Below are 17,913 nucleotides of genomic sequence, written 5' to 3'. Positions count from 1 at the left end.
AATTCCCGTTCTTTGCAGTGTTATCCACAGTTGGTTATGATCCACACAGTCGAATGCCTTTGCATAGTCAATAAAACACAGGTAAACATCCTTCTGGTATTCTCTGCTTTCAGCCAGGATCCATCTGACATCAGCAATGATATCCCTGGTTTCACATCCTCTTCTGAAACCGGCCTGAATTTCTGGCAGTTCCCTGTCGATATACTGCTGCAGCCATTTTTGAATGATCTTCAGCAAAATTTTGCTTGCGTGTGATATTAACGATATTGATGGCAGGAATACACAGAGTCATTATACCAAAAAGAATTAGTCAATATTCAACCATTTCAAGAGGTGGCATATGATCAGGAATTGATGGTACTGAAGAAAGAAGCCCAAGCTGCTCTGAAGCATTGGCAAAAAACAAGGCTCCAGGAATTGATGGAATATCAATTGAGATGTTTCAACAAACAGATGCAGTGCTGGAGGCGCTCACTCGTCTATGCCAAGAAATATGGAAGACAGCTTCCTGGCCAACTGACTGGAAGAGATCCATATTTATGCCTATTCCCAAGAAAGGTGATCCAACCAAATGTGGAAATTATAGCCATTGCATAGTTGGGGAAAATACATCTTCTAAAAATAGGTTCGCTTACTAGTGATAGCTACCATCAGACTCCAGGTTATGTGAGTATAGGAAAGGGTAGTAGAATGCTGGAAAGAACAGAGCCTTCTCTTTCCTTATGGGATCAAAATCAGGCCAGGCCCATTTGGCATTTGAAGATCAGAATTTTTGCTATAAGATTGTCCTTAATAATACACATGATAGTTATGATCACTTATATTTACTAAGTGCTTACTATTAAGTGTTGTGTTCCGATGTAAGCTTAGATGTGTGTAAATGAGACTCAAATTATCAGTGCCTTAAACAAAGTAATGTATTTCCTTCTTGCAGTTGGGAGGCAGGTATATAAATATCATTTTGACTAATAAGTATTGACAGTTTTTAATAAAGCTAATTGTTTAATTATTATATGAATATGTTGATCAGTAGATTTGATAAAATTTTCTGAGCAAAATGGTCAATCCAATTTGTGAGTACAGCTAAAACCTTAGGGCCAGTCAGGTGTAGACCAAGGATTTCCAAACAGAATACTGGTGGAAGGTAGAAAGCTTATGTACTTATCGCCTTCCATGATTTCAGTTTTCCTCTTCATCAGCACTCTGACCCACTGGTGAGCCCCGTTGGTTATAGCAGTGCTTCTTCATCTTTACTGTGCCTATAAATCACCTGGGTATCTTGTTAAAACAGATTCAGAATCCATAAGTCAAGTGGGCCTGAGATTTCTAACAAGCCAGCAGGTGATACTAAAGCCACTGGTCCATGGACCACACTTTGAGTACAAATTGTTAGAGTGTTAGTTTTCACAACATTGTCTAGAAGCATGGGTCTACTTCTTACATGGACCAGGTGGCTTCGTTCTGGCCTCAGATATACTGATGTCTTAGAAAGAGCATGGCCTTTGGAATTGACTCTTGGCTACCACTTACCAGCAGTGTGTTTCTTTGAGCAAGTTACTTTATTGCTCTCAGCCACACTTTAAACAGATAGAAATTAGAGGTAATTATACTTCCTTCATGGAGCCTTGGTGGTACAGTGGTTAAGAACTCGGCTGCTAACCAAAAGGTCAGCAGTTCAGATCCATCAGCTGCTGCTTGTAAAACCTATGGAGCAGTTCTACGCTGTCCTATAGCTTTGCTATGAGTTGGAATAGACTTGATGGCAACAGAGTCTTTGTTCGTTTTGGTATACTTCCTTCAGAAGCCCTGGTGGTACAGTGGTTAAGTGCTTGGCTGCTAACCAGAAGATCAGTAGTTCAAACCCACCCGCTGCTCCACAGGAGAAAGATCTGGCAGTATACTTCTGTAAAGATTTACAACCTTGGAAACCCTATGGGCAATTCTGCTTTGTCCTATAGGGTCTCTGTAAGGCGAAATCAGCTTAACGGAAACAGGTTATACTTCCTTCTCAGAAGTGTAAATCAGGTGAAATAACATACATCAAGCATCCATTACAGACTAGGCATACAATGGTCCTTGATAAGTGTTGGTTTCTTTCTTCCATCTGCTGTAAATGGTAGAGGCTGTCTCTATTTTGTACAAATGCATCATCGTTGATGTAGAGACCATTAAGCGTTAATACCCTACTTACCTGAATTGTCATGATTAGGTATAGAGAATATTATCCTTTTTTATGGTCTGTAATTATTCTATGTATGTTTCATATTCTCTACCCAACAGATTTAAATTCCCAGAGATTAGGACTATATGTTGTCTTCCTTATGAATCCCCATGGGGCCTCATATAGTATTGCCCATAGAATGTCATTAATTAATGCTCATGGAATGGATCAGACAGCCCGTTTTAGTAGTAATAGTACCAGTAGTAACAATCAAAATAATATTAACTGAAAGTAACATTTACTAAGAACTTCGTATTGGATATTATCCTAAGGGCTTGCATGCATTATCTTGTTCAGTCCCCACAAAGGTCCTCCGACACACATCCATTTGTTCCTGGTTTACAGACGATGCAGCTGAGGCTTAGCCATACTTAGAGACACAGCATGCTCCGTGCAATGGTAAGAACAGGGTTCTGGAAGCAGGCTGTCCACAGGCCAAATCCCTATTCCATCTCCTACTAGTAGGGAGACTTGGATCTCTTTATTTCTCAATCTTCAAAAGTGTCATCTGTAATTATTAAAAAAAAAATTATTAGTGCCTAAAAAAAAAAAAAGTTGTTTTTTTTTTTTTTAACATGGGATTATACAAGGTTTGCTTAAAAGAATGTGTGAAATATGTAAAAAGCACTTAGCACAATGCCAAGTGCTTGGAAGTATTCAAAGTTAGCTCTGTTTGTTTAGTTAAATCACTCACCCATGGCCTCACAGCAAGGGGAAAAGGTGAGATTTGAACCCAGGCTGTCTGATTTCAGCGTTGTAACTCATAATTTCTAAGTTATATTGCTTTGAGTTTCCCATTTCAAATAATGTGTTCAGATGGGAACCAGAAATTCCTGTGCTGATGTGAAAAAAGAAAGGTCGAGGGGCTGCCGAGACAGAAAATGTATATGAGATGCATTTTATGATTTATCATCTTTTAAAATATTTACAAAGCTCTAATACGCTTGCAAACACATTTTTAAAACCATCCATGCAGCTACTGCCAATCCAAAGCAGACAGTGCAACCAAGGGCTGATCTAGGTTTTGTAGCTCCTGAAACCTATACCATTTGGGACCCGTATAAAGAAAAAGCTGTCCCTGGGTTGTGCAAATGGCTAAGCACTTGACTACTAACTATAAGGTTGGTGGTCTGAACCCACCCAGAGGCACTTCGGAAGAAAGACCTGATATCTGCTTCCAAAAGGTCACACCCTTGAAAACCCCATGGAGTGGTTCAACTCTGCACACATGGGGTTGCCAGAAGTCAGAATTGACTTGTGGGCAACTCTATTTTTTTTTCCCCCGTAAAGAAAAGCCTGCATCAATTTAAAAAAAAAAAAAATACAGTAATATCTTATTTGTACCAATTATAGAAAAGCATATGACCACATGAACACATTGCTAGGGTCCTTCTCAAGGTCTTAGATATATCTGGAAGGTTAACCTTGATACTATTCATGGCGAATCCTCCTCAGGTACAAAAGGAGCTAAAACCCTGCCCTGAAAGGCCCCAAGCTTGGCTTCACTTCCTGTTTACCTTTACAGAGGGCAAGTTTCTAACTCCCATATCTCGGTGCTTCTATTTGAAACATCAGTAATAGACCATACAGACCTCTAACTCACAGGAAATTCTGGTGGATAACACATTTCTCAGTATAGATATATTAAGTTATAAAGAAAAACCAAGCAGACTGCGGGGGGTTTTCATACCTACTGGCAGGTGGCACAGATCTAAACGTTGGAGCCTTCTTATAAGCAAGATTAAATTGAGTCATGACAGCTGGTCACTAAAATACAGGAAGTGCAGCCTTGGTTGAAAGCAAGAACACGCAGGTGTTCATTAGGTTTGCATCGCAGAATAGCGCTCACTTTTTTTTTCAAGTCTGTCTTAGCGATGCCCTTATTTAACAGTGTGTGCTGTTTGTCACATACGAGTGGATCTTCCAAGGTACAAGCATGTCAATTAGCTCTATCTGCAGTGTCTTGATGAGAATTCTGTGTGTGTAAACAGGATGGGTAAAAAGTCTCGTTTCCCCAGAACGTCAGATATTTGACTGCTAGTCAAGCCTCTTAGGTCTCCGCTTATACAATTCCTCCCCTGCCTCATGTGACAGTCGACATGGGAGCTGGATGGCCATGGAAATGGATAATGAATCTGTCAGAGACAAGTGGGATGTCACGGAAATCTGCCCTCCACCCATCAGTAGGGCGGAGGTCATAACAGGAGGAATTGACAGCCATCTCCCGGCATTGCGAAATCCATTTTTTTTCCATTGGAGAAAAAGCCACTCTGGCAAGGGCTCTAAATAAAGGATTTTAGCTTCTGATTGGAATGAAGGTGTTGAGAATAAACTGAGCTGTGGAAAGTGGAAGGAGGCCGTTTCCAAAAACAGTGGGCCACTGTTGGGTGCCTGAGCACTCACTATATGTCCATGCTGAGCCCCGGCACAGCAGTTGTCACAGTGACTGAGGAAAGGCCCAGAAGCTGAGCTAGGTCAGCACATTTACTGTGGGAGAAATAACTTTAGCCAGTGCCCGAGCAATGCTCCCACAAACTTCACCTGAACCAGGGTGGTTATCCTTGCACGAGGATTTGAAGATTAAAAAAAATTATTCCAGAACAACTGTGCTGTGTTTCTTCTCTCCCCTAAGGTGTGTTCTTTTCCTGGGTCTTTCAGGTCATTTTTTAGGATCGCGCTTGGGTTAGGTTCCAGGTATCTGGCAAATCTTTTGGAGTTGAAATTAAAGTGTATTTACAAGGTGTCACCAGTCTTGTAGAGTTTCCTTTGCCCAATGTAAGGTTAGTTTTGAAAACCAGTTATGAAGGCACGTAGCAGTTTTCACCACACATCATGGCGTGTTTGATTTAATACGGTCGTTCTCCATTACTAGTCCATTACTGTGCCGGACATAAATAGAACATGCACATCGATTTCCTGCTTTCAGGGAGTTCGCTTGTTTATTATTCATATGTTTGTTTATCACATATTTGGGGACACTTATGTCCCAAGGGGCCCTGGTGGCACAGTGGTTAAGTGTTCAGCTGCTAACCAAAAGGTCAGCAGTTTGAATCCACTAGGCATTCCTTGGAAGCCCTATGGGGCAGTTCTGTTCTGTCCTGTAAGGTTCCTAGGAGTCAGAATCGACTCAACGGCAGTGGGTTTGGTTTCGTTTGGTTTAGTTTATTATGTGTCAAGCACCTTGACACGGGCCGGGGATGTTACAATAAATAAAACAGACGACTCCTGTTCCAGGAGCTTGCACTCTATTGAGGGTGGCAGAAGAGTAGGCAGCTTAAATACAGCCTATGTCTGCAACAGGGATGGTGTAGTCTTTATTGCCTGGCTGGCTGGCCTTGCCTGGTGGTACAGGAGGACATAGGAATGCATTCTTCCCAGTCAGAGAAGCCTCAGATAGTTGCAGGTAAATGTCATCGAGAGGCTAGGCAGTGAGATATCAAAGTTAACATCTGAAAGGCAAGAATTATCCTAATAAAACAGGTAAACATAGGAAAGTAGAAGGTTCTAGGAGGAAGATACAGCTTGTAAGATATCCTGAAAGACAGTTTGAAGAACTAAGTGTAGGGTTGGGAGTAGCACAGATGAGACTGGAGAAGGCATAAGAGATAGATAGCAAAGGGACTTGTAAGCCATGTTACAGAACTTGGACTGTATCCTGAGGGTAATAAGAAATCTTTTAATGGTTCTAACCCAGGAGTGACCCAAATATATTTGTGTGAAAGATTGCTCTGACTACTGTGTTAGGATTGGGCTGGAGAGGAGCATGACCAGAGACAGGAAGGTGTGTTAGAAGCTGTTGTAGTAAATCAAGCTGAAGATTATGGTCTCAACTAGGAAGTGGCAGAAGCTAGGACTGTATGGATTTGAGAGATATCAAGGAGGAGAAACCCTAGGACTTGGTGAGTGACTGAGTAAATGACAGATGAGATGTGATAGGAAAAGGAGAGGGAGGAGCTATTCTTGGCCAACTGGGTAGTAAGGGTAGTAGATGATATAATTTACTGAGACAGAAAAGACAGAAGGGAGACTAAGTGGGAGAGGTAAGCCAAAGAGTTCAGTTTGAGATACGTTGAGTTTAACCCTATGGGGCAGGTCTACATCCAATTGGATTTGTCTAGGAAGCAGTTTGATGAATAAACCAGAAGCCCAGAAGAGGGATTTGTATTGGAGGCACTGATCCAGGACTTATCAACATATAGGTCTGATATTCTTCACCTGGTAAATTGGAGGGAAGGAAGATTTCTCTGGATCCCTAGGGGTACATGTATAGGTTTCAGAGAATCTGAATCTCCTAAAATGTGTTCAAATCTTTTAGTTTATTTTCTGTGTGTCTATTTTTTTCTAGGGGGAAAAATGATGCCAGGTTGCTTTAAAAAGCCTGTGATTCAAAGGTGGTTAGGGATCACAGAGGGAAACTGAAGAATCTACTTGGATGAGGGTACCCAGGAGAGTGTGCTGACTGTGCTGGGCCAGAACCCAGGGAACAGCACATGAAAGGAACAGGTAGAAGAAAATGGTCCTGATGTGAGCCTGAGAATCTGGGGGAGAGAGAGTTTCAAGGCAAAGGGAGTGGTCCATAGATTCGAATACCACTGAGAGGTCACATAACACAAGCAAAAGCATTCTTTGGATTTTCCCCCAAGGAGGTCATGGGTGGTCTTGACAAGAAAGGTTGTGATCAGCTGGAAGGAGTATGAGATGAGACAGTGAAGATGGGCAGTATTAGAAACTCAAAAAGAGACAGATGAAGGTTACAGAGGTATCTGGAGAAGACAAGAATACAAGGCAGATATTTCCCTGCTTAAGCTAGGAGAGACGTGTGCAATGAGTAAAAACTTCTAAAAACATAAATAGCTTTAAGTAACAATTAACCAGACAAATCACACAGTAAGCAATTAAAGAAATCAGAAGAGTAGAGATCAGAGTGCCTACAGTAGTCAGGATAGATTTCAGGGAAGGGCTATAAATTGATTTTATAAACATGATTAATAAGCTTGTGTGGATGAATACTTAATTGGAAAAGACCTGAGAAAAATAGGACTAAACATTCATCTAGTCTCTTTTCACCTTCTTTTGTTATTCAAGGGATAGTTTTTCAGCTAATATAATGTCTTTAGAATGGAAATTGCCTGTAACTCACAGAGTGACTACAAATATGAAAGTATTAACAGTTACAAGATATATAATCCAATTTGCAATTACTACTTGGATTCTTGGCCTTCACACATGAAAACAGCAAATTCTTTGGGGTCACATTGTTCATCTCCTCAAACTGGAATTTTTAACACTAAATAGGGTGCTAAATCAGTATAAGCTGGTGCTTCTATCTCTTAGGTCTCAAACATCCTCCATATATATAAACATACCCATAAATAAAGGTGCTGATTGTGGAAGGAGAAAGATCCTTTAATAAGCAACTTAACACAAGTAACTCCCCGCATCTAGAACATTGTTATAAAACTTAGCTCAAAATTAAACACTGTCTATTTTTTTATTTAACTTAATGGAATTATTTTTTTCCTCTTACCAGGCACTCATTTTAAAAAATTCTACCGATGATAATTCTAAAAGATGTTGTTTGTGTGTCCAAGTTGAATAGGTGTTGTTTAAATAATAGCCATCCAACTTAATACAATTCATAACTATATAGGGGGCCGAGTGTAGCTAGAGGTATTACAAATGGCGGTAGACACCAAAGGAAGCTGGGGCTGGGTGTTAGCCTAGGGAGGTTGGCATGGGTGGCCATTGATTTAGAGGCTCCACCTTATACTTAGAAGAGACCCTTGTAGCTCTCAGTAATGGCCTTAGCCATTCCTTTGTTTCCTTGTCCTAATTATGGGGTCAGTGTTCCAAACAGATCACAGATCCCCAAAAGAGAAATAGACATTATAGAAACCAACACCAGTTGTTGTTAAAGAATCTCATTTTCTTATATAAGGAAGAGTATTCGATTACCTTTCCCGACTCATGACACCTGCCACACAAGAAAAAAAATAAAATAAATCCACAATATTTCTTTGTCTTTATGAAACTTGGCTTTCTATGTGTTGTCCTAGTTCCTGGAAGGTACTAGTGTCTTAAAAAAAAAAAGTAACACTGTCAAATTCTGACTCTGAGAGATCGAGGTAGTTTGTCCCACGGCCTGTGTACCCAGCTCTCTCCTTGGTATGTACACATCGCTGCCCACATACATTATCCTGACCTGTGGTCATGGTTATTCTGTTAACTTAGGTTTTCCCTTTCATAGGAGGCAGGCTGTACTTGGTGGGGTACAATTTATAACGTGCTACCTCAACAAATACCAAGTTGGCCTTAGCAATTTTATGTCAAAGATTTTGTATATAAGGATGTATTTTTGTGGAAATTGCATATTGCATTGTTGCCTCTCCTATATCACAGCCTTGTTCACAGGCACTGAAGGCAAGGCTAATGACCTCAAACCTCTGCCACACATAGGGTATTATTTTCTAGGTTTCTAAGCACTTTTATCAGAATCATTAAGGCCATTTCTAAGAGACCTTAGTGGTTGCCTTCTTTGTCATGACCGGGAAGTCTGAGAATTGCTGTCTCACTGCCCCTCAGATATGTTAGAGCCTTTAATTGAAAAATTCTTCTGATCCAAGGAAATTTCGTTTCAGAGCTCGGAATGAGAACACCCTGATTATAACTTCTTGGATCTGTAATCATAAGTCTGAAAAACAAATTGTTTGAATGGTCATCTTTCTTTTAAACAAATAAGAATCGTACTTACAGTTAAAAAAAATAACATTGTCTTTAGACCCAGATGAAATTGTCATAGATTTGATGATATCGTAGAGAAACCTCTCACTAACCAGTTGCTGCGAGTTGATTCCGACTCATGGCAACCCCACGTGTGTCAGATATTACAGTGCTCCATAGGATTTTCAATGACTGAATTTTCGGAAGTAGATCACCAGGCCTTCCTTCCAAGGTGCTTCTGGGTGGACTCCACCTCCACCCTTAAGTTTAGCAAGCAAGCACTTAACCATCTGCACTATCGAGGGATACTGGTATTTTGGATACCTGTTGGAAAACCCTGATTTCTGAGCACGATTTCTGGTTTATGGAACCTCCAGGCCTCCACTGCACCGACTGGTATTAGGACTCCTCAGAGTACGGTGTGAAGTTGGGCCTCATCAGAACACGCCAAGGCACTTGTTAAAAATCCAGACTCTGAGGGCAGGGCCTGGGAATCCATACGTTACGAAGAGCCTCTCTGTAGCACTAACACCCTGCCTGGTGTGAGCATCACGAGCCCAGGGGATAAACCTATAAAGCTCAGTGGTCACTAAGGCCAGCTTGATTCACCATGAACTGTTTGTCTCTTCTCTGCCTAGGTGCAAGTGTAATCTCCATGCTACTGTGTGTGTGTATGACAACAGCAAATTGACATGTGAATGTGAGCACAACACGACAGGCCCAGACTGTGGGAAGTGCAAGAAGAACTATCAGGGCCGGCCTTGGAGTCCGGGCTCCTATCTCCCCATCCCCAAAGGCACTGCAAATACCTGTGAGTAACTTTGCTCAGTAACCATATTTTGTGCACAATGACCTGATAGTTCCTCTCAATTTCACTTGCAATTGTCATTTTACTCCTTTTACTAGTTGTCCCGTTCCTCTTCAAAATGCAGCTAAATCTCCAGTCCCCATTTTGCCACTCATAAACACCTTTTAGCACTCTCTTTCAACATTCTCATTAAACGTGTTGGGAAATCATTGAGACCCAAGAAGCAATTTGTTCTAAGTGGATGAGACAGGAGGTGCTTTTTTCCTCCCCCCAAATTAATTTCCTATTAAAATAACAAAGCCCTTCAAAACTCCCAGCTCGAGCTTAATTTTAGCCATAAGCAACTTCCAGAACTTCTCCGAATGTTTACAGTCCCATTCCCATATCAGGTAACCCGAGAGATGCTTTGTCTAGAAGGTATTTCCCTCTCCCATTTCAGCTAGGGCCTAACTTTGCACTGTGGAATTATCAGCTTTTTCTAAACTCAAGTAATTGAGGCCAGGCCTGCCAGGGATCCTGTCAGTAGAGGCCACCTTTGGATAAAGAACATGACTGTGAGCCTGTGGGGACCACCTTAAGAAAAGGGGTGTTTGTGTACATGTGAGGCATTACCTGTGTTTACAGGAACCCCTTGTGATGCCCCAGTGTCACACACATGTTCGCCCCACCAAAATACCTGCACATCCACAGGCAAGCATGCCCTGACATGTTGAAGGAGGAAGGTGATTACTTCCAGAATAAATTGCCCAACTCCATGGATGGACAGATTAGCCTACCTGCAAAAGCCTGAGGTTTGCCCTCTTTAAAGAAAGGCCGAGGTTCAGAATGTACCCAGTGAGTAAGAAGTAACAGCAAGCGGCAGCTTAGTGAGCAGCCAGGGGAGGGAGAAGAACTTGAAAAGACACCAGCTCCATGTAAGGCTCAGAATGTTATCAGCCACTTCCAAGCAGCAGCTGTGAGGACCCAAACCTAAAAACTAATATCACAGGAACCAAGACCTTATCAAGTTAAACGTAAGAGTAATGGACTGCGTAACAAGCCATGAAGTGTGGGGGCATGAAATTATGATAAAACTTCTATGAAGCAGAAAAAAAAAAATCTTTCTTTGTAAAGGTATTCCATTTCTTTCTGTTAGAGAAAAAAAAAAATGAAAGGCTAGCTCCTAAAATTAATACCTTAAAGCTCTGTTGAACAGAAATGTTGATTTTTTTGTGATGATTTTATTAAGAGACTCCGTGGGCTTTCCTCGATTGTTGAAGGTCAGAGATTCACGAATTCAGAAGAAATCTCAGGAGGTTATTTGTTACAATACCCTATGGCTGGCTACCTAAGAATCTCTTATCACTGCAGTTGTCAAATTCAGTTTAAAGATTTCCCAAATGAAGATGGCTCAGATTTCTTATTCAGGGTTGGCTGCTTCTTGGGTGAGGCAGGATGGAAGGCAGTTGAATTCGCAAACACTGACTGACACTTTGGCCCATCTTCAGGGAGGGCCGAATTGCCAAGGCCACAGAAGAGGAAGCTGAGGTGGCTGCGGTTGAAGGCATAGGCTTCCATTCCAACGAGACCCTATTCCTTTCTACCAATAACTATATTTCAAAGTCTTTACTTCAAGGCACTTTCAGTGTGAAGGCTTTCTTGTGCCAGCCAAGCTTTCTTGCTGAAATGAGAAATTGTTATAATCTTCCTAGAAATGACATATATTCCCAATGCTTTGCATTTTGTAGATCGCCAAATCACTCCTTGGCCAAAGGAATACTACTCCTTTCAATTTTACTTGTAGGTCCATTGCCATCCATTCCTTAGTTTTTACTGACCTACTCTAGACTTTGACTTTTCCACATCTCTTAAAATGTGAAGTTGACAAATGGACACAACGGCCAACGGAGTTCAATTCAGTGTTTTAATCTTCATTATGGCAGAAATTAAATGAAATATTTGAGAAGATTATCTGCAGTGATTTAGTCTTACAATAGAAAAGTCTTCCAATAGGAAAAATCCCTCCAGCTGGATCTCTGACACACCAGACTGTGCTTTAAAACATCCAGGAGTGGAAGTAAGCAATGTAGTGCTTTGGTGCACGGGTTCCAGGATCAAATCCCAGTTCCTACATTCACTGGCTGTGTGACCTTGAAAAGAAAGTGAATGTCTCCATGACTCAGTTTCCCACATGTACATGAGGATAATAATAGTTTTTGCCTCATAGGGATTTTGAAAGGATTGAATAAAGTAATGCTTGTTAAGTATCTAGCGTAACACCTGTCGCAAAGTGTTTAAAAATAATTCTACTTTAAGATTGTTTTTCATAAGGTAGTCTTGTCCATTGTCAGTTTTAATTGTTATAAAAACTATTTCTTAACATCAATACTGAGTGTCTCCTAGTTTCCAATCTTTTTTTAAAGTAGTTAATGAACTATATTGACCCCAGTTTCTTTTCTTCTTCAAGTTAGACGTCGTCAGCTCTGATTTTAATGTCATAAGGTTTTCACATCTCCTACCTAGTTGCCTGCCTTGAAAGTCCTCTAATTTTTAGTGTGCTATTTCAATGATTCTCAAATGATCTCATTTCATATTGGTTTTTTGTTACACACATACACACGTGCACACGCACATTCACACACTCACGCTAGGTGCTTGTGGAGTCAGTTATGGAATAGGGACACCTAGGATATACCATATCCTAACACAACACCTATGAAATAAAAAGGAGTGGCTGCAGCCTTTGGTTCCTCAACATCAAGCCCTCAGCAGACTGGAAATGGCACTGGTACTAGATAATTTCTACACTTAGTATAATTTCCAGCAGGCAGAATAATTTTTGAATAGGAAGATCAGTTCCCAACCACAACCACCGCAAGTTTTAACAAGAGAACTAGGAGACCTTCAATAAACCAAGAAATTACAAAATCCCCCTTCGAGGACACCGTACCCTTCACTCCAGGCTGCCCTAAACTGGGACCTTCCTAACAGCTCTGAAGTTCCTACATTCCAGAGCATTTCCAAGGCCACTTTTATATGGAGTGTGTAGAGACAGGAGAAAAGAGTAAAGAACCCCAACACTATAAAATGTAGCCACACCATTTCCCTCTGATTTTCACTACAATAAACTTGGCAAAGGCAAAAGTAATATGTTTGGTGATGATATTTTTATTCATTGCACTTGTATTCAAGACCTCTGATGTTTTTTAGGTCTTTTTAAACCATATATGTGTGTATCAAAAATCTGATTTTCTACAAAGCTTAGTTTTACCTGTAAGATATCTTTCTTCTTCTTTCTATTGATCTTCATTCTATTTTCGATAGAGGCCTATTTTGAGTGTCCTTTGAAAGAAATTCAAATAAATAGCAACTCTCTCCAACTTCATGCTACATCAGGATTCTCTTGATTCCTATTGTACAGCTCTTGAATAAAAATATTAAGTGACACCTGCCTAAACTCTGATCTCTTTGGAGCAATAATGTATGATATATTTCTACAGATAGATGCTCAAAACTTCATAATCACTCTTTAGGAGCCATAACTCCAGAAAAGAAAATATAACATCATCTACACCTCTGTTTTCCAAAGTGCATTCTACAACCATTGAAAGAATACCATGGTCAAATAAATTTGGAAAAGTCTGTATACTCTACCAACCCTTATATAGTCACATCACCTTATTAAAAACATTTGAGAAACCCTATAGTAAAGTAACTTATTTTACCCAGTATTTCCCAAGCTTAGCTCTCCCCGCCCCCCCCCCATGGAACACTTAATAGCTTTCTATAAAACATTCTTTTTGGGGCATGCTGGTCTAAACAATTTCTTCCAACCTAAGTGATGGAAATGTCATGGAGACAGAGAGCCCAGCTAATTCAGCTGTGTTCAATCTTTTACTTTCCTCTCTCCTACATGGCCCAATTTTCTTCAAAGAAAAGGGATTAAATTGGTCTGACACTGATATCTTTTGTTTGTTCAGAAATTGAACTTGAATTGTTACACCACATCTAGGACTCCTCTGAATGATGGGAAGTAATTTGATGATTGCTCTATTATTTTCTTCTCTCTGACGTTAAATTTGCATTGACCAATTTATTTCTTCTCAGATGTGTGCATGTGTGACTATACCAGGCAATTTAAGTGCTTTACATACATTAATCCATTCTAAAATCATAATAATCTTATAAGGTAGATAATATTATTATTTTCATTTTACGAATGTGAAATCTGATGATTCCAGAGGTAAAGTAACTTGCTTAAGGTTCACACAGCTGGCAAGGCTGATAGAGAGGACTTGAACCTAAGTGTGGAATCCAAGGACTCCACATTGCATGGTATTGCTTTTCAGCTTAGACTTCAGGATAATATTTATTTTCAGTGACTTCCTCTGTCCCCTGTCTGAATCAACTCAACGACAACGAGTTTTGTTTTGTTTTTGGTTCCTCTGTCCTCTGTTGGGGTTTGGGCTCCATTTTGACACCTGTTTGACTAAGTCAGTCTTCTCTAAAGCCGTTCTTTCCTAATTCTTTTCCTAGATCTCTTCTATGTCACTACCTTCAAAGACTCCCCTTTTATCCCTCCTTTAAAATTTTTATGTTCCCCATGCCTGCCTCTTCTCATTCTCTCGTCTTTTCCTGGGCATTCCCATCTGTTTCTGTGGGTTTAGCTCTTAGTAGCACTATTTTAATCATTATCAGCAATTCTAGCCTTAATCGTTCTAATATCCAGACCAATTTTTCCAGGTGTCTGCAAAAATCTCAAAGTCAACATGCTACCTACTGAATTCATTACTTTTCCCCAAAATCATCTATGTCTTCACTCTCTATTGAAATTCTGCTGCTTTTTCAAGACTGTGCCTCCATGCCAACTCCTAAGTGAAGCCTTCCTAGACTTTCACGTGCAAAATCCATTGCTCCTCTCCCTCCCTAGATTCATGTGTTTATAAGTGTAGACTTATAATTGGTTACAATAATGATATGAAAATAATAAGGGCTACTATATATTGAGCTTTCCATAAGCTTTTATACTCTCTGAAGCCCTTTATGTGCTTTATTGCAATAAATCTTCACAACCCCCCATTGGGTGGGTGCTATTGTCATCCCCATTCTGCAGATAAGGAAACACAGGCACAAAAGCATGAAGTAAGTTGCCCTAACGTCCCACAGTTAATACATGGCAGAGATTTAAACTCAGGTCTATCTGACTACAGGAGCTGAAATGTGAGCAATTTAAGAGCAGAAACCACATTTTATCCTTTTTTTTTTTTTTATAAGTGTTTGTGGAATTAAGTATTTGTTAAATGACAAAGTAAGCCTAATAACTCTATAATGAGCAGATAGATATGTTGGCCTCCCAACTATCTTCCTGTGTTTCCTGGAACATGTTGCCTTCACAGCTCAACAGTGTTAACACAAGAGCCTTTAGTCTCCTGCAGGGAGAGACCAGCTGAGATCTCTGAAGAAATCCAAATAGGAAAAATCTCATTGGTGCCCACGACCTGGCCAGTCATCTAGTAATGGCACGTTGATGGCAGGTTTTCACAGGCTTCCCCAAGTGACTTTCACTGCCTGGGTGACCTGACCATTGCCAGATTTTGACCAAAGCCCTTCAGATGCACAACCCTGATTCTGTCATCACAGTACGAGTGCACCATCCTCTCAGGGTCTTATTTACATGAACCAAGGTCATAGGCCCAGTATATGAAACCCGAATACCAAATTCTTCATGTGTAGCTGCCAGTCCACAGTCCCTCATCCAAAAGCCTGGAGGCCACATGCGATCTGGAATTCAGAAGTTTTAGAAAAGGTAACACGATGCACATATATTACAATAATAGCCCAGCAAAATATTAGGCCACATTACTTCATTAAACATTTTAATATTTCTGTGCAAAGATGTGATTATCATCACTACATGAGGTAACGGAACACTATAAATAATAACCCCGTGTCATTCTGTTCAGGTTTTGCCACCAAATTAGTTCAGATCGTATTAGGTTGTGCTGCAGGTATGTTTTGAAAAAAAAACAAAAAAAAATCCTATTTTCAGAGTTTTTGCTTTGTTTTTTTTTAACTTTACCATTGGGGATAAGAGATTGGGGGCTACAATAAACTGAGAAACAGTATAGAGTGGTGGTTACAGGCCCAAGTTCTAGAACCTGAACTCCTGGGTTCAAATCTCGTATCCTTCTCAGCTGACTGAGATACGATCTTGGGCAAGTTACTTGACCTCTTTGTTCTTGAGTTTCCCCTGTTTGTAAAATAAGTCTGAGGCTAAGAGGATTGCCCTCATAGTGTTGTCATAAACATTAAATGAATCAATGCATGTAAGACACTCAGAACAGTGCCAGGCATGTAGTAAGCACACAGTGAAGTTGTTCACGTACAACCACCAGCCTACAGTCCCTCATCCAAAACCCTGGGGCCACATGTGAGTTGGCATGTAGTAGGTACACCGTGAAGTGAGCTGCTATCATCATAATTTCACTGAGAATATGGCATGTGGACCATGATACTCATCACAGCCTAACCAGCCAATTCTCTCCGTAGAAACAGCAGCTATGTGGGGGAGATAAATTGTGCCCAAACACTGGGTCATTCATCTACAGTATGAACTGACTGTCGCTGTGTTTAGAATATTCAAGTCCTTATGACCAGTGTATTCTCTTCCTTGTAATTAAGTCTACTAGCAGACCCAGATAATAATCAGAAGGTTGCTTGGCGAACATGAGGTCAGGACATTTAAATGACTTAAATGTTAATAACATGAAGCTGAAACACGCTGACGCATCCATCCTACAACAGGGTTGGCTGTTCTAAGGCCCCCAGAACACTGCACGTCTGAGAGTTTATAGGCTACCGCTCCTTCTTACTGAGACAGTATGAGGATGGCACTGCCGCCATAGGCCTTGGGATGCACCTTTTTTCGGCTTCCACCTTTTGATTAGCTCTTTCTTCCATTCTTCAGATATGTTAATACACTAAGTCAGGTTAATGTCACCTCTGTCAAGTCTGTCACATCCCTTCAGGTCCCAGAACCTTTCTATTGCTGTAAGAAGACTTTCAGTCTATCTGTTGGATCATATCTAGGATGATTTCACAGTATAATTTTGTGAAGGCAATCTTATTTCCCTTACTTTCAAGTTCTTGGGAGACAACTCTCTGTATCTCCTATCAACAAAAAGTGAATCAGGAACCAGGGCTGGAAGGAAGTTGGAAGTATTTCCTCCTGAATACAAATGAGGCTGAGAAATGTTTGCCTTAAGGAGCCCTGGTAGCACAATGGCTAAGCACTGGGCTGCTAACCAAACGGTTGGTGGTTCAAACCCACCAGCAGGGGAAAAGACCTGGCGATCTGCTCCTGTAAAGATTACAGCCTAGGAAACCCTGAGGGGTAGTTCTACTCTGTCATACAGGGTTGATATGAGTCGGAAATGACTCCACAGCACCTAGCAGCAGCAACAACAACAACGTTTGCCTTACTCACATCTTAGCTCTTCTTCAACTGGCCTTTTTGGAGTCAGAGCTCCCAATGGCCGTAGTGTGCCTGTAAGAACACATCTAGTCTCCTACTTGATGGGCCTTTTTCAAGCTATCTATCACATCGGGGTCATTTTCCGTCTCAGTTTGAAGCATGCCAAATTCTTATCCCTTCTGCTTCCCTCTTGATAGAAAGCTGCTGAACTTTCCATTGATTCTTGAAAGGACTTATAGCTTTTAGCTGTGCATTAATCTGTTTCTGAATATCAGGATGTTTATTTTTGAGATCTCCGTCCTGTTGACTTTCTTAAGCTTGGCCATATGCCCTGTAGCCATTTACTTAGTGGGAAAGTCAGTAAAACTGAAAAGAAAAAAAAAATAGCACCTTATATGATTCTACTAGGTTTTCATCCCCCTAACTGTAGCAGAATTCCTTGAAAATGAATGTTAAAATAAATGTGGTTAAGGTAGGGGGAATTGAGTTGAAAAGAGAATAACTACAAGTACCCACAAGCCAAACTCCTTCTCGGTCTTTCAGCACATGGTGGGTGAATGATCCCTTCGGCGTACTCAGCATGTATGTGTATCTCTGACTGAACTGACATTTCTATTCTAGAAGAAGGGTTCTGATTAAAATCATACGCCATGTATTGCAGAATCTCCTGTTAAAGCTCACGCATACCTGTGCTTCGTTTCCTCGGTGCAA

At 40.6% G+C, this 17,913-nt stretch overlaps 1 protein-coding gene across 5 annotated transcripts in view; it reads left to right on the top strand.

The window, feature by feature from the left end:
- Positions 1 to 17,913, top strand: part of NTNG1 (netrin G1) — a 416,081-nt gene that overhangs the window by 307,523 nt on the left and 90,645 nt on the right. For all 5 annotated transcript variants that reach the window (XM_049880212.1, XM_049880213.1, XM_049880210.1 and 2 more), the window contains exon 4: positions 9,580 to 9,752. In XM_049880212.1, coding sequence (XP_049736169.1) covers positions 9,580 to 9,752 — 173 coding nt within the window. The remainder of the gene's footprint in view (positions 1 to 9,579; positions 9,753 to 17,913) is intronic.

Source organism: Elephas maximus, chromosome 3 (genome assembly GCF_024166365.1).
Source record: "Elephas maximus indicus isolate mEleMax1 chromosome 3, mEleMax1 primary haplotype, whole genome shotgun sequence".
Lineage (NCBI taxonomy): Eukaryota > Metazoa > Chordata > Mammalia > Proboscidea > Elephantidae > Elephas > Elephas maximus.
Note: the sequence above shows the minus strand (reverse complement) of the source record. Positions and strands in the feature narration are given on the sequence as shown.